The 22,196-nt window shown below is 45.0% G+C and overlaps 1 protein-coding gene across 4 annotated transcripts in view; it reads left to right on the forward strand.

Annotated features, from left to right (window-relative positions):
* The window catches only part of ADGRB1 (adhesion G protein-coupled receptor B1), a 286,873-nt gene that overhangs the window by 230,954 nt on the left and 33,723 nt on the right, over positions 1 to 22,196 (forward strand). For 2 of the 4 annotated variants that reach the window (XM_075085936.1, XM_075085937.1), the window contains exons 22-25: positions 1,511 to 1,580; positions 9,852 to 9,918; positions 14,631 to 14,716; positions 20,046 to 20,144. In XM_075085936.1, the coding sequence (XP_074942037.1) occupies positions 1,511 to 1,580; positions 9,852 to 9,918; positions 14,631 to 14,716; positions 20,046 to 20,144 (322 nt within the window). The remainder of the gene's footprint in view (positions 1 to 1,510; positions 1,581 to 9,851; positions 9,919 to 14,630; positions 14,717 to 20,045; positions 20,145 to 22,196) is intronic. The other 2 variants (XM_075085938.1, XM_075085939.1) reach the window with 1 other exon arrangement.

Genomic DNA, 22,196 nt, shown 5'->3' on the forward strand with positions numbered 1-22,196 from the left:
CTCTTAAATGCTGTATATTCCAGCCAACTCGGCCTTACACCTCCCAGCTGACTGCAGATGATCACTATTAATCAACCTTGTGATGATTTCTATTGCTGAGTGATCGCCTTGCCAGCAGGGTTATTGTTTAGATGCTGTGTCTGCACCTCCCTTTGATCTACAGCATCTTCTGCAGCCACCTGCCGTGACCTCTACAGCACACGAATTAGGGTCTTGTCAAGAAGCACTAATCCTAGCTGGCTACTGATCCTGCTAATTCTTAATGGGATTTGCCCATCTTTAGCATTGAGACAGCTTAATTCATCATGTCACAAGGAGGAGGGCTATAAAAAGCCACATGGAGACCTCTGTAGCTGAAGAGCCAGAATTTACTAGCTGATACCCAGGCATTTCTTTAGGGAAAGGAGAGAGCTGGGCTGGAGCTACTGAACCAGAAAAGTACCCAATCTCCTCCATAGATCCTTGAGCTGTTTATCATGGCAGGGCTAAGAAGGATCAGAAGACTATTAGCAAGATGTAGTGTCTTATGCTAGTTCTGATTCTGCCTAGGTGTTCAAGGACCCAATAATTTCAGAACTTTTTATGAGTTTTAGGCCAATAACCATCAGGTTGCACAATAACCACCAGGTTTTCTTTATACTCCTCGCTCTAATTTTATGGGAGCTTCTAGCAACAAGGTGAAAGCTGTAGCTTCATCCCCTTATGCACCTGAAATGACATCCCATGCTGGCACCATTAGCTTGTGACACTCTAAAGATAAATTGTACTTTGTACGTTGTGGCATCCCAACCACAGAATTACTTGCTCATCCTTTGCAACACTTGTAATGAAGGGTGTCTTCTCAAGGGCAACTGCTTTCTCTTAGTTTATTCCCTTTTTGGACTCAAAAAGATCTCTGGCAAGAGAAGTAGTATCCTGGTTTGTAGAAAGACCTGATATTCTGATGCTCTTTCCCACGGTTGTTGAGACCTGCTCTCTTATAGGTCATGGGCCAGCACTTAGGGGATCCGTTTGATATAGAGGGAACTCAGTTTCCATTTCCTTTTCTGTCTCATTTGAGGCAAGATTTGAACCTGGGTTGGTCATCATATGTTATGTTAAGAGCAAACGTAGCCCTTAATCTTCTCCTTGCTTGCTTCTTTGAGTTGGGTTATGGCTGAATATTCCATCTTCAGGAGACACTTTTATGTATTCCTGGCCAGCCTGTGTACCTAAGAATAAAGTAAATATATTTTATGCATCTGCATGTACTGTCAGCCCCACACAACTGCTGAGACCACAGCAGGATATGAGCTGATTACAGCTGATGGCATTTACTTCATTAGCAGAGGTAACAAGGGTTCATGCTTTTGGCTCTGAAGGTCCCGAATTGAGTCTCTGCCAAAGACCCAGGCTGGGACAGATGGTGCTAGAGTAGCACTGGGAAGAATGGGGTATATTATGCGGTTGAGTGGGAGAAGAGCTGCACATATGCTTAAATGACCAATTTTCTCTTGTTCCATTTCTGCAGGGCTCCCCGCCTTGGTGGTTGCCATTTCCGTGGGATTTACTAAAGCCAAGGGGTACGGCACCGTCAACTAGTGAGTAAAGGAGCTCTGCTTCCTTTTTTTTCCTGTCTCATCCTCCATCCTTTTTGTCAAAATCCAGTCACTGACCCACAGGAGCCAGGGCAGGAGCTAAATTGTGGTGTGCTGCCCATGGCAGAGGGAAGCAGGGTCGATGGGAGAGGAGGGAGCCGTGCTGCCTCCCTGCCTCCTCAAGCCATCAGCTGGCCGAGGTGCATTGTGTATTCCTTTAAAAATAAATTCATAGGGACTAGTTAGATTTAACTGTTGCATATATGACATCACTCTGATCTAAGTACTTCCTACCTAGAATTTTTTTTAATTTATTTTTAGGGGAAAATGTGGAATATTTAAAGTTTATGATGCTTTTTTCTAAAAAAAAAAAAAAAAAGCTTTTGCATTTATCTATTTAATGGATTGCTTGATTGGTCCCAGATTTTCAAAATAGCTCATCTCAGTTTTAGGCATGAGAATGAGCATGAGTTCTTCAAATGAAGGTTTTGATAGCAATCTGAATTTCCCTGTTTTCCGAATTCCGGAAGATTTGCCTTTAGGAAACTTTTATTTGCATGTAATGGGGGAAGGAAGGCAGAGTAGAAATAACAGAATAAGACTGTGCAGAGGTAAAAAATACATTAAGGCAAGGCTGGAATCACTCAGAGCTGAGCATTAGTACAACTTAAAAAAAAAAAAAGAAAAGAAGAAAAAGAAAATATTATTTTTTCACTGTATTGTGAAGAAGACAGCTTAGAAATTTTATACGTAGTGGCAGCCAAAGGATAATATTTTATGTAGCAATAAATCAGGCCCTTCCCTACTGCATCCCGTCATTATCCAGAACCTTCCTGGCTAGTGGTTTTCATTCCACATGAACAATGTTTAAGACAAAAGCTGGAGATGTGGCCAGCAACAGATGAGGGTTTGATAGGTCCGCTGAGAAAATGTCATGTGGAGTCCCTGCTCTTTCTCAATTCCCACCGTATTCTGCACACCCACGACCAAATGGTCCGGGGTTTGCCTTTTGATTGCAGGAAGGTATTAAAAGAGCAAAGCAGCATTCCCCATTTGCTTTGCAGTCTAAATTTCTGTACAATACCGAGGGCTCAGGAGGGAGAGTTTGTCAAATGCAAATCTGTAGATACAATTTCTGAAGCCTGTGCTGGCATCAGGATGTACCTGTCCTGACTTGCCTGCCCGAGCTCAAGAGACTTGGCTTCAGTGTGTCCTGGTGGAGAGGGATCCAGTGCTCGTTGTATGACTTGGAAGAGGACAACACACAGCTTGGCTTTCACAAGTGCCACTGAGATCCCAAATGACCTTTAGCTTTTCAGTGGCTCTGCTGTTTCTGGTGCTTTACTCCATGCAAATCCGTGAGAACAATTCATAACGAATAAGCATCAGGGGAATGGGAGGGAGGTCCTAAATATTTCTGCCTTTCCTTTCCTTTATAGACTGGTGGGAATTGGTGCAAAAAGCTCAGTAGCTACTTCCCCATTAATGCTTAAGGGCTGCCACAGAGTTTTGTGGTCAATGTTGACCACCCAAAAGATCCTGGGTGGGGAAGGGAGGAACGTGCAGGAAAGAACACCCTATTTCACTGCCCTGGACCTCTGCGTGCCAACATCTCCCCGCCCCAGAGCAAAGTCCTCCCAGACTGCAGCCAAAAGGGTGTCAACGCGTGACAAAACCTGCTGGACTCCCACTTTGCTCTCAGATTGGCACACCGGCGAGGTGGCCAACAGGCTGCGCTGACCTTCCATCATTCCCAGGGGGTGCCTAACCACACCAGCTCTCCTCCTTTTGCTGCTAATCCTCTGACTCCTTTCAGCCCTAAAGACTCTGTCTCTCCTTGCATCCAAGGGCTGGATGCTGCCTGCCTCCCCGCCCGGCAGGCTGGCCAGCTGCCTGGGGGATGGCAGGGGATCCTGTGCTCCCAGCAGGCGCTGCAGCCCAAGTGACACCTTCTCCTAGCTTTGCTGTCAGGGTGTTTGTCACCAAAATAGCAGGGGACCTTCACACTCCAGCAAGCCCAGTTTGGCCCTCTTTTCATCCCCTTCCATGCTGCAGTCCAGTATGTGGTAAAGCTGTTGAGTCCCAGTGTCACCGGAATCAGGAATAAACGTCGTAACACCAACGTAGTGTTAAAAGGCACGCGTTCTTTATTTATGGCGCCAGATGCATGGAGGATCGCTCCTCCTAACGTGCACACCTTACACACCTTTCCCATGTGATTTGTATAGACCAAAAATATACATATTCATTTTATCCATACATATTCAATATTATTCTCTTTGGTGATTGGCACAAACTTGCTCGCTTCACACGTAAATTATTGTGCAGGCTCAGTTGTCCTCTCCCATTGTTCTTTTTTGAGTAGGTGGTGTTACTTGGGTCGGTGGTCCGTGAGTCGGCGGTCGCGATCTCCCCCTGCCAGAGTTACCTTTTGTCTACTTGGTTCTTAATCTTGGCGGTCCTGGCCAATTTTCTCAGTCCAAAAGCACATTTTGTCATCCTCTTCTGACAGAAACACATCGTCTGTTGTTTCGTTCACATTAATGATAACCTAGGGACTAAAATACAGCTCAAGGAATACACTGATTTGCATACTCCATGTCCCCAGACTTAATGTCCAGTTGGGTAGGGCTGTACAAGCAGTACAGCAACATCCATGGTTGCTTAATTCCATCACCCTGGTTACACCAGCAAAGTCATGAGAGGAACAACAGTTCCTCTCAACCACAGAGAGCCCCGTCAGACATTCCTAACGCTGCCATCTTGCTGTCATTCCTGCTGTTGGCTTTACTGAGAGCCAGAGCTAGACAGTGCAGTCACACGCTCAAGCCAGCATCTCTGCCCCGAGCAGCGTGGACATCCCCATGGGTGCTGGTTAAGCAGCCCCTGCCCTGCTTCCATGCAGCGAGGGGCAAGTGGGTGCGTGCTGCTGTGCCAGGATGGTGTGGTGGGTTCACAAGCCATCATGCCGAACATAAAATGGTGCTGAGCACCACTGTAACGAGAGTTACATTTGCATTTAGTGCATTTTAAAACACATAACGAATATTCATGTGGACCAAGCTAGGCAGGGTGCCTCGACAGACTGCAGTGCATTCACATTTACCCCTGTTTTCTTGCTCAAAAGGCTTTAATGCTCTCTTACATTTATGTGTGGGGAGGTCCTTGGTTTTACCTCTCCTCTAGAACAAAGTCAACATTACACAGCAGTAATTTCAGAGCTGAACTCCAAAACCTGAGGTTGTTCAGACCTAGATTTAACACTCTCTAATGTTAAAGGCATATAAACAGAATACAGACTCTGATTGAAGCTTGTCACAGGACGTTTGCTGGCTTCTGGCCATTGCAGAAATGTGTGAGGTAGTTGCAAAGCTCGGAGCTAGAGCTCAGGAACTATTTTACCTTTGCCTCTAGTTAGTGTAGGGCATGCACAGGGCATTTCAGATGTGCAGTGGCAGACTTTCAAGGCATGATGTTTCCATCTTGCAGAAGGAAGGAAAGACATTAGCCGCAACACGTCCCTCCCTGTGAAGCAGGGGGCAAGAGCTGACGTGACAGACCACAAGGGACCTCACAGTGTCTTTCAAAGCTTCTTTCAACCCTGCAATTTCTGGATCCTAAGAGAAGTGCATTAACACCGTTGGTTTTTTTTGTGTGTGTGTGGAGATGGGCATTAAAGCAAAGCAGGGCTCTGATATTTAGCTGAGCCCAGGATTTGACACTCAACATCAGTGTTTTCCTCATATCACTCACAGTGGTAAAAAGCCCCTGACATCCATCTATGGGACATGGTCATGAGAGCATTTTGGGGACAGCTGCAACTGTTGAAGAGATTGCAGCTCTAATCTTGGTGTTACAGACTCCCAGGGCAAAGCTAGCGGAAGGGACCATGTGTGAAATGCCTAACATGTCTCTGTCACTATGCCTGAAACTGTTCATCTGAAGAGTATGCCAAGGTGGCCAACTGTGGGTGGTCTAGCTGGGCCCTAAGCGAGGTTTTACCCAGCTCTGCCCTGTTTTGTTTTGTTTTTTTTACCTGGGATGAAGCTATTCTGTAACAGTAAAAACACAACTGAGCAGCAGTATGGAGGCCTGTGCCATCCAGATGTCGTAGCAGTCAAAGACTTGGCCATGTCTCCAAGCTGCAGCACAGAGAGATCAGAGACAGTGCTAAGTGTGGGAAGGTGGTAGGTAGTATTTACCCTTTAGCTGGCCAGACTGGACCACTGAGAGGTAAGATGAGAAGGAAGAGAGAGGTTCAAATTAAAAATTGAATTTGTACTGCAGGATCTGGACTGTGTCTCTGTTGATTTGTGAGTGGTGATTCCCCAGCAGCCATTCACTCAGAGGCTTTTTTTGCTCAGGGCACTTCTTCTGGTGTGCTATGAACTCTCCATCTACAATGAGGGAAGGAGGACACAAGGGGATTTTTCCTTTTTCTTATCTGAACAGTATCTGAAAGGAGATTTTGCAGTTGATTGGAGAGCTGGTGGGGTAGGGTACAGGCCGTACTTCCAGTCCCAAAGAAAGTCTTAGAGATAATGGAGGTTTAGGGGACTCACCACTGCTCACCTCCTTGTATTAGGCTTAATGCCTGAATAATAAATCTCCTTTTAGCCAGTACTCCAGGCACTGATTCTGGGCCTCTAAAGCTTGACAAACTGCCTCCTAAAACTTGAACTGAGTAATTGAGGTGGTTCTACTGGTAGCTGGGAACTCATACGCTCCCCCACAAGAGAGCCCACAAAAAGTTTTCTGAGAGCAGCGCCAGGGCACAGCAAATTTCCAGGGGTCCTTGTGTGTCATTGCATCAGGGTTTCTGTCACCCATAGGTATCTCAGCAGCTTCTATATTAATCTCTAAATTAACACAGGTGGGACAGCCCTGAATCCCAGCTGCAGACTTAGTTATACAAATATGTTGGCTGTTGCACTGGGGCTGCTTAATTTTGCACACGATCGAGGTGAGACCTGTTGCTGGCAGAGCTGTACAGTGTAGTCAAGAAGGTCTCGGTGGAAGCCAGCTCTTCGCAGGACCAAGACAAAAGCCATCCATCTCACGTCTTAGCTATGGCAGATTCACAAAAGGATCAGATGTTTTGCAAAGAGGTCTTTCACGTTGAACACAAGAGCTGCTGTTAGTTGGGGAAGCACTGCTTAGAAATAGTAGTCTGGAGCTGCTGAGCATTGTTAAACCGTTCACTTACTCCCTTCCAGTGGTAATTTTATTTAAGAGATCTGTGAAGAGATCCCTTGGCAAGAACTGGGGAACCTCTTAGTGAAGTGCAAATAATTCTGTGCCTTGTAGACGCAAGGCTAAAAGCATCTCTACTAGACTAATATATTGCTGCGGTTTGCTGTCGGTTCCCCTTCTCAGATATCACTTCACCCTTTCCCTTCCCCTGCTGTCAGCCACCACCTCTGACAGCCTTGGGAATGCTTCGATTAAGTGCTGTGGCAGGGAGGTCAAGCAGTCAGAAGGGATAAGGACCAGTGCTTGGTGATGTGTGAACTTGCCTTCAGAAAGCCTGATGTTCAGAGGGGAAGAGGGGCTGCCAGGGACCTGACATGAACAAGAGCCCTCGTTGCACCAAGTCCTCATCGCTAATGGGAGTAAAGGACTGTTGGATCCTTTCTTTGGCTGAGCTGTCAGCTGGAAGAGACCCTGGGAAAAAAGGTCTCAAAATTAGGATGGAACATGGGAGAAAAAGTTCTGGGCAAGGACTGGGATTTGGGAGCCCTCCTGGTTCCACTAGCCCTCTCCTTGCATTTAGGGAGACCTCCAGTTATTGCAGCCTTCCAAAGCTTCATTCTTATTCCCTCCCTCCCGCTCTGATTATTTGTTTTGTTATTACAGCTGCTTGGTTTGTGACAGAGCAACTTGCTATCAGGAAGGAATCATAATTGATTAAATTAACACATTACAGGTTTAATTTAGAAATGAACAAGATGTAGGCCTGAGAGAAAAACAGGATGTCTTGCTTTCAATTTTCAAATTGAAATACTTTCTTTTTTTTTTCTTTTCCCAAATGTTCTGTGTTTTGGGGCAAAAATAACATTTTTTGCAAGTCAGAATTGATACAAAAGCATATGAGGCTGATCAACAAAATTGAAAAGTTTTGCAGGAAGGTTTTGTTTCCTGGGCGGTTCTGAAAGGCAACATTGGTTTGCTTCTGATGCAGAATGAAACCATATTGCTGAGAGTAGAGGCACGTAACTGAATTACTGCAGGGTTAGCTGGGTTAAGAGCTTTGAGAAAGTCCTCACTCCATTGTGGTAGCCTGCTCTTCTGTGGTAAATGCACGGTACTTTACTGCTGAAACAGGATTACTTCATGGCATATTTTCTCCAGGGTACTGTGATGTCAAAGCATTCAAACTTCCCGTGGGGTTGCTGACACAGTGTAGATTTGCATCCTCTTTTGCCCTGAAGTACCTAGCTTATGCGTCTATGCTCTGAATTGCTGGATTCCCCACAAAATGAACATTTCAGCTCCAGTGCTGCTGTAATTGTTCATGACTGTTGCAGCATCACAGACTGGTTGAGGTGGGAAGGGATCTCTGGAGGCCGCCTGGTCCAACCATCTCGCTGCTCAAGCAGAGTCATATAGAGCTGACTGCCCAGGATCATGCCCAGACTGCTTTTGAATGCCTCCAAGGATGGAGACTCCACAACCCCACTGCTCATCCTTTGCCAGTGCTTGGTCACTCTCACAGTGAAAAAGTGTTTCCTTCCTGACTTTACTGTCAAATCTGAAAACCCCTGTGGGCTATCCAGACACCCTGTGATGACTAGCTCTGAGGATGGGAGTGGGCTGAGATTTCACCTGCTTCTCGTTGCTGGTTTTTTCACACCAAGTCTGTCAGTATGAGGATGTCAGTGTGCGGTGAGATCTGCATGTGAACGTACGGTGCAGTAGGAGCTCTGTGGGGACACCTGGAGCATATTCACACTGTTTACATGAGAGGTGGGATACATGTCCCCAGCAATGTCTCCATCTGAGTTAGGTGCACTGCCTACTTAAGTGGTGAAGATCTGGTCAAGGCAGTCAATGGAGTTCAGGATGTGGTTCATCTGACTGACTGCAGATGCCTCATCCTGGACTCTTTGGTTGGATCTCTGCTGACTAGAAATGTCATCAAGAGTGACTGGCTTTGTGGTAGGCACCAACAGGGCAGGTATCAGCACTTAGTCAGACGAGACCCCTCAGCTTGTGTAGGCACCAGGCAGTTTAGGAGCCTAAATTCCACACATGGTCAGTGGAGAAAGGAGAAGTCCCTCTCAGGTTACATGGTGTGAGGGAGAAGGAACAAGGTGGTTTTCAGAAGAGGCACCACACCCCACAAGTTCAGTTCATTCCTTACGAGCATCCACTTAAGGAGTGCTGTAAATTAAGGGTCTAGAGAACAAGTCTTTTGAGGAGCGGCTGAGGGAGCTGAGGTTGTTTAGTCTGGAGAAGAGGAGGCTGAGGGGAGACCTTATCGCTCTCTACAACTACCTGAAAGGTGTAGTGAGGCAGGGGTCGGACTCTTCTCCCTAGTAACAAGTGTAGGACGAGGAAATGGCCTCAAGCTGCTCCAGGGGAAGTTTAAAAAAAACTTCACCGAAAGGGTTGTCAGGCATTGGAACAGGCTGCCCCGGGAGGTGGTTGAGTCTCCATCCCTGGATGTATTTAAAAGAAGGGTAGACGAGGTGCTTGAGGATATGGTTTAGTGGTGGGCTTGGCAGTGATAGGTTAGCGGTTGGACTTGGTAATCTTAAGGGTCTTTTCCAACCTTAATCATTCTATGAGTCTATGAATTCCCACCTCGTTGCTGTGGGAAAATTTCCCCATGGCAGCAAGCTCAAAGGCAGGATCCAGGAGAAGAAATATACTGCACTCCTGGACCTGAGCCCCCAGCAGGCATATTGGTTAGTAAATGATTGAGGGACAACTTCCACTGTCTCTGCTTTTTTTGCCTTAGTGACTAGGACAGGGGCATCATCTTGTCAGCAAACTGATGCAACTGCTTCCAGAACCTGGCTTGAAACAGAGCACTAGCATCAATTTTGCATGCATTCCTCTGTCAACAGTCAAATGCCATTCTGCAGGCAGATCCTGAGGCAAATGAGCCTTTATACAAGTTCAGGAGAATTGGGAAGTCAAACTTGCTTGCTGCAAAGTCTGAGACTATTTTGCCTTCCAAGAAGAACTCTGTAGGCAGAGAGAAGCAAACATGTGCCTGTCGGTGATGCTAGCCACTGGGTAACTTTCTTTTCTCTCTTCATTTTCCAGCTGCTGGCTGTCGTTAGAGGGAGGTCTTCTCTATGCCTTCGTGGGACCAGCGGCTGCTGTCGTTTTGGTATTTAAGCTTAGCTGAAAGCTTTTTCTTTTTCTCTTTATCTTATAGCACTTACCTTGTTCTTTCAACCCAAGAATGCTCTTCTTTATTTCCAGTCATGTTTTGAACAGCTTTCTCCTTCAGGAATAAAGAGCAAAGTGTTAGAAGCCAGCAATCTGGGATGGGGTGGATTCTGAAATATAATATGCCTCAGCTCTCAGCCTTCCACCTCTGTCCTCTCTGGAGTCCCCTAGATATCTGAATAATGCTTTACCTTGGTTTTGCCCTATATGGATGGAAGTGCAGGATGATGGTGGAAAAGTCTGACATTAACTCCTTTAGCAATTGCTGTCACTGGTTGCTTTCAGATCAGGCTGTGCCTCCACAGTTGGGATTTGTTCCTGATCTGTCCCAGATGGCCAGTGCATGTGAGAAGCTTCCTTATTTTATAGGGGGAATGGTGGTCTTCAAATCAGTGCCAAGGGGATCCTTTGTGACCCTAAAAATATCATGTTTGCTTCTAGTTCAAAGAGATGGCATGGTTAAAGTGAATGTTCCTAAAGTCTGTCCCACCACCTCATGCATGGTGGGAGTCTGTCCTACTGTCCCCTCACCCTTGGCTCCAACACAGCACCAAAGCCAGTCTTGACCAGTTATTACTTAAGTTGAAGGTGTCACTCGAGAGATGACATACCTTTCATCAAACTTCTGTGCTGCTGAAGCCTCACTGGGCATGAGAAATCTTGACTGTCAGGGTTCAAGGATTTTGAGAACTGCTGGTCCTCTAGGAAATTCCTCCTGCAGCAATGTCAGATGGGTTTAATGCCACATTTGAGCCCCCACATGCAAGTGACAGTCTGCAATTTCTTTCCCACCCAGTGTTTTATCCAGTAGAGGAGCTGTATATCCTCTAAGGCTCAAGTGCCCTGAAGGGTCCCGCAGAAATAGGATTGTTGACACTTGCAATTTCTTTTTTTGGATCAGGCTTTCATTTTGCGCAGTGCTTGGGGGGTTAACTGCCCCGCAACAGGAGCAGGCTTAGAGGAGAATAATTACGCAAAAGGTCTTGTGTCTCTATTCTCACTGCTATCGTTGCACACCAAACCACCTTGGTGACATGGTTTCATCATGATGATGGAGGCAAGCCAGAAGTTGCCCCTCTTCAATAATAAAGCAAAGTCTGTCTCATTTAGGGTCTTTCTTTAGCGTAGGGCTGCGACACATAGTTGAGCCTTCAGATAGCAGTCAGGAAAGAAGGGGGGCAAGCAGATGTTCATGCCAGGCAGTCATTAGGTTTCTGTAGGCACGTGATAGTTGGATTTCCCTCAGTAATGTAGCTGATGGGGGTCAGGGTTGTCTTTATAGCCAGGATAATTGACAGAAGCACTAAGTAGCTTAGTGCTTTCAGATGAACCAGTTCATTGCCCCAACAACATAACAGCCGATAGCTCTGGCTCAGTGGCTTGAATGCTCAATAGACAGCAGTGATTAGGAGGGAGGGAGCTTTGGTAGTGCCCAGAGAAGGGGGAGTCAATCTGCTGCCTCAAGCCGTCTTGCTTTTGTTGTGCCAACAACAGGCGAAGTAATCCTTCAGCTTTCCTTTGCATTTTTAAAGTGTGAGAAAAACACAAGAACCTGGTTCCATTCAGCATCTCAGTTTTCACTCACCATCAAAGCTGGAAACTGAGATGTCCTTAGAGAGAGGTCAAAACCTGAAAATGGTGGCTCATACAGCTGATCTTAGGAAGTGGTGAATCATCTCTGGGGGTGTCCATCTCTATTCACTACCTAGAGAGAGACCCTACACACCTAGTTTAGACTGACTCATTGCAGGCTACTGTGAGAAGTGATTGCTCCCTGAGTTGGTATATATACCGAGGAGCTTGGGAAAGGAGAAGAAGAAGGACTGAAAGCATTTTTAGAAATGGGAACCTTGGAAACAGATAAGCTCAATAAATTGCCCAAATTCACGCTTGAGAATTTTAGCAGAGCCAAAAGTTGACCACAGTGTTCTTGAGCATGCAGTGTCCACGAGCCTGGACAACTGTCTGTTCCCTGTGTACTTTGTCCAGGTTTCAGCTTGGCCATGTCAGTGATGGAGGGGCAGTCCACCTGGCTCAACATAAGGACAGTCAGGCTCTTGCAGGACTGTACAGGAGATATGCAGCTGTGCTGCTCTCAGGACAAGTTTGCTCCAGAGACAATACAGCTGCTGTTGTGCAGGGGTGCACAGATCAAGGTGGGACTTGACTCTGTGCCTAAGCTCTTGCTCACCCAAAACTCAGATGAGTATGATATATAGACTCCCAAATGATTTTGCACCACAGCTGACTTGGCTACAGCTGGGCTTGTTACCTCTGCCTCAGCCCTGGCCAGTCTAGACTTGTGCTTACTCCTCCCAAGCCATTCAAGCATCTCTGTACTACAGTTCTCCTGTCAACGTGTTTTTTCTATTACCTGTAGTAACCATTTTCTTCCACACCCACCCTTATTATTCTCCACACTGGAAAAAGACCTTTGGCTTGGAGAATATCTTTACTCAAGATAATATTCTTAATGAAGTTGGCCTGCAGCTTCAGCAATATTTGCAACTTTCAGTCAGTCCACTAACTCTGAACAGCTGCAAAGATTTGATATTTAGTCTGAAAATTCCTAGCAACTTGAAATGCAGAGCTGTTGCCAGCAGGTTTATTCATCTAGCTCAGGTGAAGCAGCCTGGTGATAATTGTGTGCAGGTTGAAGGCAATAGGTTACTGCAGGGAGAGGCTCATGGCATGGGGAAGTCAGGATGGAGAGTCATCAGTCATCAGGTACTGGTTATCTCAAGGGCTGAGCCTCAGACTTGTGTCTTTGCTTCTGGATAGCATCCCAGAGGTAAGGAAGTTAAGCCACATTGCATGTTATTAAGAGTGGCTGTGTTTAGAAGCATGTCCATGTTATAACCCTGGCTCTGTAAAGAAATGGAGCCAGGATCAGAGCAGGATGTTAGTCATGATGATCAATGTACCGGATAAAATAGCTTTTATTTATTAAAACAATGGCAGAGCTGCAATTGCAGAGCTGCCTCTCTGTCGTCTCCCCTGCTATCTATGAATGAGGATACACACTGTGTTGCGGCCAGCCCCAGGAGCAATCCAGCCTGCCACACTTCGACCCCATCATTCCTACTGCCTTGCTGCACCTTAAAGAAAAGTCTCTCTCGCACTCACCAGCCTCCAGCACAGTGAAGAAGGATCAGTGAATTAAAAACGCTCTTTCTCTCCAAGCGCATAACTAGGGTTTGATTTCCTGCTGATCCTTGGCTGAGTTACTGCGTCTGATTTGCCAGTGTTGTTTCTCTAAAACAATACCATGGTGAGCTCTAGAAATGGACTCGCAGCTGTGGAAAGTAGTCCACTGACCCAGCAGCTGATGCAAAAGAAAATAACTGCTATTTGTGATATCTTCCATTCATTCCCAGCTGTGGACTCCACATTGAGCTGGGTCGTGTCCTGCTGAAACCAGCAATACAAACTCAGAAAGGCTGCTCATTCTTGAGAGTGATTTAGGCAATTAGATGGAGGCTTGGTGTGAGCAGGTATCTCCCTTTCTTTGGCCTAGGTGTTGAATTAAGTGTCTCTTAGGGCCACCTCTCAAGGGTTTATTAAACTCCCCAAGGGTCTCAGCTAACACATAATGCCGCACAGCTCTGAATTTGGCCTTAAATATTTTCTTGCAAGCCCCACATGCAAAAGAGCATCTAGCATATCGTTCTACCAACACCAGATGTTTCACTGACAGCAAAACCTGGAGAGTGTTGCTTTTTTCCACCATCACTGCTGTGCTTCCATGAAGAGGGTCATGCTTATGTCACTAATGTGTTCACATTCAGCAGTGGCTGAGGTTTGGATGAGGTTTGTAAAACAGATACAGTTGGCAGCAGGGAATGCAGTCTGAAAGAGGCGGTGAGGAGTTTAGGGTCACTTTGCAAGACCTTGGCTATGTACAGCCTGTATTTCACTATGAATATTTATACCTGATTGATAAATGTCCATGCTCTCACCCTAACAAAGCAAAGAACTGCATGCAGTTGTCCTGCCCACGGATATTTTTGGAAATTACTAGACAGCTAATCTATGTCCTGTGCCATCTGCAGTATTTCCCAAGACACTCCACCATAGTGGCTGATCTTTCTACTTTCTCCACTGTCCCTCCACCTCTTATTTTGAAAGCAGCGGTGCTGGTGCACCAAACAAGAACTATGACAAGCTGTCTGCACCTCCCCACCCTGTCCTTTTAATCCTGCAGCTTTGGTAGCACAGACTCCAGAAGGCACTTCTGGAAGTAGCCAGCATCAACCCACTGCTCTCCCCTGTACTGGCCACTTTCTATTTGTATTACCCTGAAAAATTGTTCTTGTGCCTGGAGTTTGCCTTGCTAGACGTCAAGCATTCATTGGGCTTCAAAGAGCCCTGCAGAAATCTGAGCACTTTAAAGTCTTGTCCTCATTCATGGAGACCTCTCCAATCTGCTGCCAGCTGCATTCTGCTCTCCTGAGCTCACTGATGCATGGCCAGGGGAGGTGGGGAGGGGACCGAAGGGGTGGTGGCCTGCAGAAGTGTGACTGTGCTACCTGGCTTCAGGAGAAACGGGAAGGACTTATCTTGCCAAATATTGGGTTTTTTCTTTCTGTGATATCAAGTTTGACCTGACCCACTTGAGAACAAAACTGTGTGTTGTTTCTCTTTCAACAGGTGAACATGGTTATTGGCATTCTGGTTTTTAACAAACTTGTATCCAAAGATGGAATAACAGATAAGAAACTGAAGGAACGGGCAGGGTATGCCTTATCAATACATCTAAGTAAAGAACAAAAAAAGATAAAAACACCCAAGGCTGTGATCAATAACCAGGCAAGGAATGCACCGAGGGATTGGAGATGCAAACAAAAAGCAAAAGCAGATTTAAACAAAATGAAAGAAAAAAAAATCCAGTGGGTTTCATCTCTCTGCCTTGTCATTCAGAGCAGCAGAGACAAAAGATCCAAGAAGCAGCACTGTGTTACTATGGAGGAAGGTTAGAAGTTCATCTCTTTGTTAAAATGGCCTCAGCCCAGGCTGATGTATCCTCCCGAAGATTAGGGAGAGCAAAGTGACTCTTCTCACTAAGAGACAGCAGCTGGATCGGAGAGGGACTTACCGTTGCTAAGTGTGGCTGTGTAACAGAGAAGTCATGTCTAATGGCTGGCAGGTAGCTGAGGGACAGCAAAGGTATGTGATACTTTTAAGGAAAGGATCTTTGGAGGTCTAGCAGTGAACAGCTCAGTAGATGGATAGATGCGTAAAGGGGAGGGCTGGTAAGTAAAGATACCTCTTCTGCAAGAAAAATTTCTGATGCCACCTGATGTTCTTTATCTTCTCCACAGCCACCACCCCAACCTCCATCCCTGAAGCCTGGTTTTCTTTGTAGTGTAAACTGAAGAGCTGACTCCACAGTTCTTATCCCCCTAATCTCACTAGGGGTTGGCTGGGACGGCAGCTACCATGCAGGGCTCTCTGTTGGGATACTTCTAAACTCTGTTGACAATGGCTATTTTGTCTTTGGCTCCAGCAGCATGAGACCCCCCTTCATCTTTGTTTCTGGAAACGAGTTTGTAGCCTGCTCAGACTTTATCCCTGAGCTGTGCCACACTCCAAGCAAAGGACAGAAATGGCACACTGACACTCTGAGACAAATCAAACGGATGTGTCGGCCTGGCTGCTGATGTTAGTATGTTATTTTCCACTGCCTTATTGGCTTGCTGTTGCAGTCAGAGAAACTATCTCCTTACCTGCTGCTAGGAAAGACAGCATTGTGTGCTCTCACTTGTCCATCAATGGCATTTGATTTATCGCTGTGAATAACAGTCGTATTCTTGAAGGAAGACATTGTTTACAAAGAGGCATGGAGAGCAAGGGGTGTCTGGTGCCTCTGCACCATGGCTACAGGCAGAGCCTGAGACCTTAGGAGGCTGGTGGAGAAGACACAAAATATACCCTATCTATGAAATGGAGGGAGCATGGGTACCTGGTGCCTCGTTTGCTGCACTCCCAGGCTGCACAGAGAGTCCAAGCTGCTTTATCCACTGCAGTGCTACAAAAGCCTTGGGCTCTAAAACTGGGTCTCAGAGGATACAGGCAGAAAGTACGGGGGGGGAGGTTTAATATTCCTGTCATTGCACTATTGAGTGGTTCTGGTGGAAGTGGTTTTTAATTGAGCGATGGCAGCAACACTGAGGGTAGAAGCAAGCTCTTATCCAGCCAGGGGAGAAGCACAGGAACCAGTTCATGTTTCATTAGCGGTGTTGACATGGCCAAGTGGCGTGGTCCCTCAGTGCAGCGAGGAGGGGAATCTCTATGCTGGAGCAGTTCCATGGTCGTGATAATAAGAGGAGACTTAAGCATGTTTGGATGATCAGAGGTATCAGCTGCTGCGTGGTTGAACAGGTACTCGAAGAACTGACCTTGGTGCATTGCTTAAAACAGCTGCTAACAAGCAAGTGCTTTATTCTGGATGATGCCTTCTTTACAAAGAGAGAACTCAAGAAAATACCCAAACTGCAGGCAGAGTCTGTAGCAAGATAATTGCACTTGAAAGTCAGCACTGAAATAAATGGTTGATTGGATTAACAGAGCAGGCTACTGTCTCTCAGTCTCTCCCTCTCCAGTCTAAAATGCATACAGAATGACCTTATTTAATACACAGCAGCTGGTTATTGATCACATTCATAGTTGTACTTCGAAAACAAAACCTACAAAGCAAAAAGAAAAAAAAGTCATATTTCTGATGTTCTTTGTTTTTTCTTTCTTTTCTCTTTTTTCCCCCCTCTTTCGTGTCCGTGTGTGTGTGTGCAGCACTTTTAAGCCTTCTCTGTGCTCAATGATTTTGTTTTACTTTCGAAGTGCAGCCGCTGAGAGTGCGGAAGCACTTTTGAGAGCTCTGGTGCCCATTCCCTTTAGCTAGCCGCTTCTGGCCTGGGCTTGGGAACCGTGTTGGAAGGTAGATCTGAAGATAATCAGAATGAGTAACGGCCTCGGAGATGTTTGGATCTGAGGAGATGGTATAAAGAAACGTTCTGTTTCCTTTAGCAGAGGCAAGAAGTATGGTTCAGTTATGCAAAAACATAAGGGGAAAAAAAAAAAAAAACGAATAGAGGAAAAAAAAAGCCCTGTTGAACACTAAGAGGAGCCCAGCACACATATGGCAGATCGGTTGGCACAAATAAATCAGTGCTAACAGTTCCTGTGAAATAATACCAGAGATATGATAGGTTTTGCCCTATACTTAGCAGAGGAAATTGCTATGATTACTGTTGTCACACCTGTCAGAAAACAATGACTTTCTAATGGCAATATCTTTATAGACATATCACAAAACCAGGCTGTAGATAGTTGGGTGTGATTACCTGGAGAGCTGAAGAAATGCACACAACTGCCCCAGCTCCTGTCCGGGCATGGGAGAAAACCAAGCGTCTCCCAGCAGAACGGTCTCCGTTAGCGGTCAGCTGCACCGACAGTGTTAGAGCTCTATTGATGGCAATGCTACTAAAAACGAATGTTTTAATGTCAGAAGCAAGAGACTTTGAAATGAATTTTAAATTTATTCAGCCAGCATTTATTCCAGAAGCATTTGTGTGCTCACGCAGCCAGGGAAGAAGAATGAGACTATAGGGTATATTCATTCACAAAGGCTAATTTTAGCCTGCTGAGTTTAATCTCCCTAGGCGTCCTCTGTAACTACTGGAGAGAGACAGGAGCCTTGTTTAGTTGTTCCAGCTTGCCCCTTAGAGGGCTTTTACTTCTTTAATCTCTCTGTTGATTATAGAGAGGACTTGAGAAAGTTTGTCCCAATACCTTGTGTGAAATATTCTCTGCGCGACTGTCCTGGCAGGGTGTAATGGGGCTGGATTGTCAGTGCATAGAGGAGAAAGTAATTGGAAAGATAATAACTACATTAAAATAGGAACAGATTCAGATTGCCCTTCATCTGGGAATGTGTCATGTTGGAAGCAGTGCTCCTGCTCTTTGGGCCATGCGTGGTGTAAAAGCACTGTTCAATAAAAGGTAGCAAAGTCCAGGCTCCAGTGAACATACCAGATGAGTCCATGAGCTGTTTGTGGATATTTAGGAAGCAGAAAAAGCTAAATTAAATGAATGCATCATTCACTGTGATTATTTCATTAGCTACCCTTTCGTACATACAGGCACCAATATAAACCTACTACGGAAATTCAATATATTAACAACCTCGTGCCCCCAAACAAGAACAAATCAGGATATAAATGTATCCACATCTGTGCCTACTGCTTACAACTTTCTGCATAAATACACCCAACAGCAGTTACAGTTGTGTGTTATAGTGGTCTTTTGGCCAGTTCTTTGTGATTCAGTGTCATTCATGTTTTTTCTGGTATAGTTTTCCATCAAATTCCTCAAATCAATCTACTTTCTTTTTGCTGCCTATCTCTGCCTCTCTCTGTCTCTCTGCTTATCTGTTCTTTGTGGCTTATAGATCTGGGGATAAGCTGTCTGTTTTTAAGGGTCATGCACTTAATGCCTCTCAAGACCCGCTTTATCTTTGGTTCAACCATTGTGCTCACTGGATTTACGCCATCCTTCCTGGAAGATATGTATCTATTGACACAGGAGCTAATTTTCTCTGTGTCTGAAGGCTTAAAGTTTCTGTGGGGTACCTTACCTGTTGTTCTGGAAGGGACGAATGGCTTATGTCACTGTAACTACTTAAAAGACCGATCAATACCCACGCCACTAGGACCACTGGTAACGCTGTGTTGGTGTTCATGGGGATGTTGTTTTTGCAATGAGACTGAACACAAAGCCATAAAAGTTAAGAAAAAATCTGTCAAGTTTCCTAATCCCTCTCCCAGGCAGGGTAGTGTTGTGAAACCCCGACGTTTGGTGCCTGCAAACATCACCCCTCACCAGATTCACTGCCATCACCCAAGAATGACAGACCTACTGTCCTTCGGCAGTGATTTTTGTGCTTTCTCTGATATCAGGCGCTGCATGTAGGTCTGTGGGATGTTTTGCAGACTCCTGCACATGTTCTAAGCCTGATCTCATGTGGATGTCTATCTGTGCAAATCAGAGAGTGCATACAAACTAGTGCACTCAGAAACAGGGCCAACGCCAAGCTAATGTGGCTTCTGGGATCCTGAATAAGAGCTGGCTTGTCAGCTAGATGGGTTCACACACATCAGCTTCTAAAAGTCATGAGAACATGCCCTGTAGCAGATCCCTGTAGCCCCTTATACCAGCAGCCCACAATGGCCTGGTTCTCTGGTTGATCCCATCCAGAAAAAGTGGGAGCAATCGATGTGAATAAGTCTCAGGGTTCATCCCAAAGACGTTTTGAGCTCCAAAACAAGATCTGAGAGAAGAAATGTCTCAAAAGTAGTCAGCCAGGCTGGCTCCCTTCAGGGCAGGTTGATAGCCTTACAAAACACCCAACCTCATGCTTAACTTCCAGGACATAAACAGTCCCATTTGCATGTCCTTCATCACAGATTAAGCAACCAAAGAGTGGCCTGTCTCCTGGCACTGTCAGCTGCCGTGTGGGTATCCCCACCAAGGCGAGGATTAACCCACGAGGGCCAGTGGAGAAAATATATGACTTATCCTTTGCATTGCTTTAGGAAAGCAGTTAAGCGGACACGGTCCCCACAGCCCTACTTCTTGCCTTCTACTGTACAACCCTGCCACCTTTTTTGTTTTGGAGCAAAAAGGCCAGGAGGGAAAAGAGCAATTTCTCAAAAACAAACCAAAAGGAGATGGAGACTGGGAGAGTAGTACTGGTTTCTCTTCCATGGGTGCCAGGCACCCCGAATCTGGCAAAACATTCACCAACACAGTTCCACCCTCTCCAGCGGCACCAACACATCTCTGAATTGTGCATTTTCCCCATTTCCCGCATCTGGAGTGGTACAGATGAGAGAGTTTTATTCCTGCCTGTCTTTCATTTCTCTTTTCAAACTGGGTATGGTTGGTTGGTTCCCTTTCTTCTTTCTTCCTTTCTTTTGTTCTTTCGGCTTCTCTTTCCCTTTCCTTTCTACGTTTGTGTTCACAAGCAAAGTGTTTTGTTTTGTTTCAGTCTTTTGGTTTTAATTGCAGTCAGATGGCAGTGCCCCTTTACGGCATGACGCTCAAATGTTCCAAGTGTGGAGTAGTTTCTTCTGCTGAAGTTTCGGCCACAGCCACCAGTAATGCCATGTTAGTTCCTCTAATTTCAACTTCTTTTCTTTCTTTCTTTCCACTTTCTCTTATTTTTTTTAATTTATTTTATTTCCCTCTTTCATTTCCCTGCACTCACCAGCCCTTGTTTGTTTTCTCTCCCCATGTCCCTGCCCACCTCCCCACACCCCCAACTCTCCCTGACCTCATTCTGTGGGCCGTGAGTAGTGTAGGGCTCCTGCAACATTCCTGGAGCAAAAGCTGATGGGCTGGATCCTGCAAAGCATTTTATGACATGCCTAGATTTAAGCATGTGAGCAGCCCATGGAAGACAAAGGGACTCTTCATTTGTTGGAAGCTGGGTATATGTTTAATGACCCAATTTAATTTAGTTCTTGGAGTTACAGACTTAAAGATTTGGTTCCCATTAATTTTGATGATAGACAGGGTCCTCAAACTCCAGCTTTGTCACACTTAAGCTTGATGTGCTTGATATTTTTACTCCAGAGGCTGTGGAGCATTGAGTATGATGTGAGTTAGTGAATCACTTCTAAGTGTGTTTTTCTTATAAAAGGCTAGAGTTAAGTTTAATACCTTGTAGGGCTGCAGTTCTGATCTGATAAGTGTTGACTGCCTCTTTTGGACCCCTAAAAGCACTTACAATTAGTTCTCAAAATCTTAAACCATTTCATAGCTCTGAGTAACAAAAGTCAAATGCTGTTAAATCTCTTCTTAGGTGCCACTGAAGTTAGTAAAGAACAACAAAAAAAAACCCAAACAAACAAACAAACAAAAACACAAAAAAATGCCAGACCTTTTTCTGCTGGAGAAAATGTTGCTATTTATATAGTTGGCTTTTTTTTCCAAAGGTTAAGGTAGGAGGGAGAGCAACAAGGGAAGGTTTGTCTTTCTTCCTTCCCTTTTTGAAATGTTATTATCCTCTACATAATTTCTAAGTGATGCTATATTTTGGTTTTGATGTCTAAAGTAATATATGTAAAAAGTGTGAAACAGTCTCAGATCTAGACACCTGCAATTTGAAAACTCCTACCTTTAATTAATCTAAACAAAAATAGGCAGCTGAGTACCAAATCCCAAAATATAGAAATAGAAAAGAAATTCAAAACACAAGATTTCCTCCTTTTTTTCTGAAAACTGAGCCATTTATATAAAATGCAAAAAAGTTTAGGGAAAAATGGACATTTCTGAAAACCAATTGTCATTAGAAAAAGCGAGCACACAATCAGCTCTATTACGAGCCAGCCGTGTCTATGAGATGCAAAAACTGAACAAAATCTCATTTATTTTTCACTGCTGAAGTAGTTTCCTTACCTTTTGCAACAGTGCCCGGCTGAGATGGTGAGATGGCATTGGTCCAGACACGCATACCACAAGTCTGGAATGAACGGCTCACTGCATTTCGGATTCCTGCAACTGCAGAGAAATGCGAAACTGGCAGAAATTTCACTATTAATAAATTAGACTGTTAAACAGGAGAGGCGTTCAGTTCACAGTAAATTAATTTGAAAAGTAAAACACACTCAAATACTTCTCCCATATTGTCTGACATAAGTCTGTCATAAATCACATATTCTGATTCATCTTCAAATCAGAAAAAAAAAAAGGGATATGAAATCCAGATCTCCGACTTATCCTGAGTTTCTAATTTAAGTGGTTTGACAGAAATCGGAGGGCTATTTTAAGATGATCTGTCTTTGTTTCTCAGCAGATAGAATACCTTAGATGATAAATTCCAGTAGTGGTTTTGTTGCTTGTCCTGAAGTATCCTGTGCTCTTGTCCTTGCAAAGAGACCACTGAGTAATACACTAATTAGTTCACCCAGCCCTCATCTACCTTTATCATCCACTTCATTCTGCAGCTGAACTGATTCTGTTTTTCTTCCTCCAAATCTATTGTAAATGGGTTGTCAATAAGGCAAAGCCCTGATTATGCTTCATGCCACTGCTACCATTCTGCTGGCCTTCATCCCAGACCTTGGACCAGATTTGCCATTCAGTTTCGAAGTCTTGTAATATAAATCAGATGCTGTGAGGATTCCGGGCTCCCCTCTGACCTGGAATTAGCCATAG

This window comes from Phalacrocorax aristotelis, chromosome 2 (genome assembly GCF_949628215.1).
Source record: "Phalacrocorax aristotelis chromosome 2, bGulAri2.1, whole genome shotgun sequence".
Classification (NCBI taxonomy): Eukaryota; Metazoa; Chordata; class Aves; order Suliformes; family Phalacrocoracidae; genus Phalacrocorax; species Phalacrocorax aristotelis.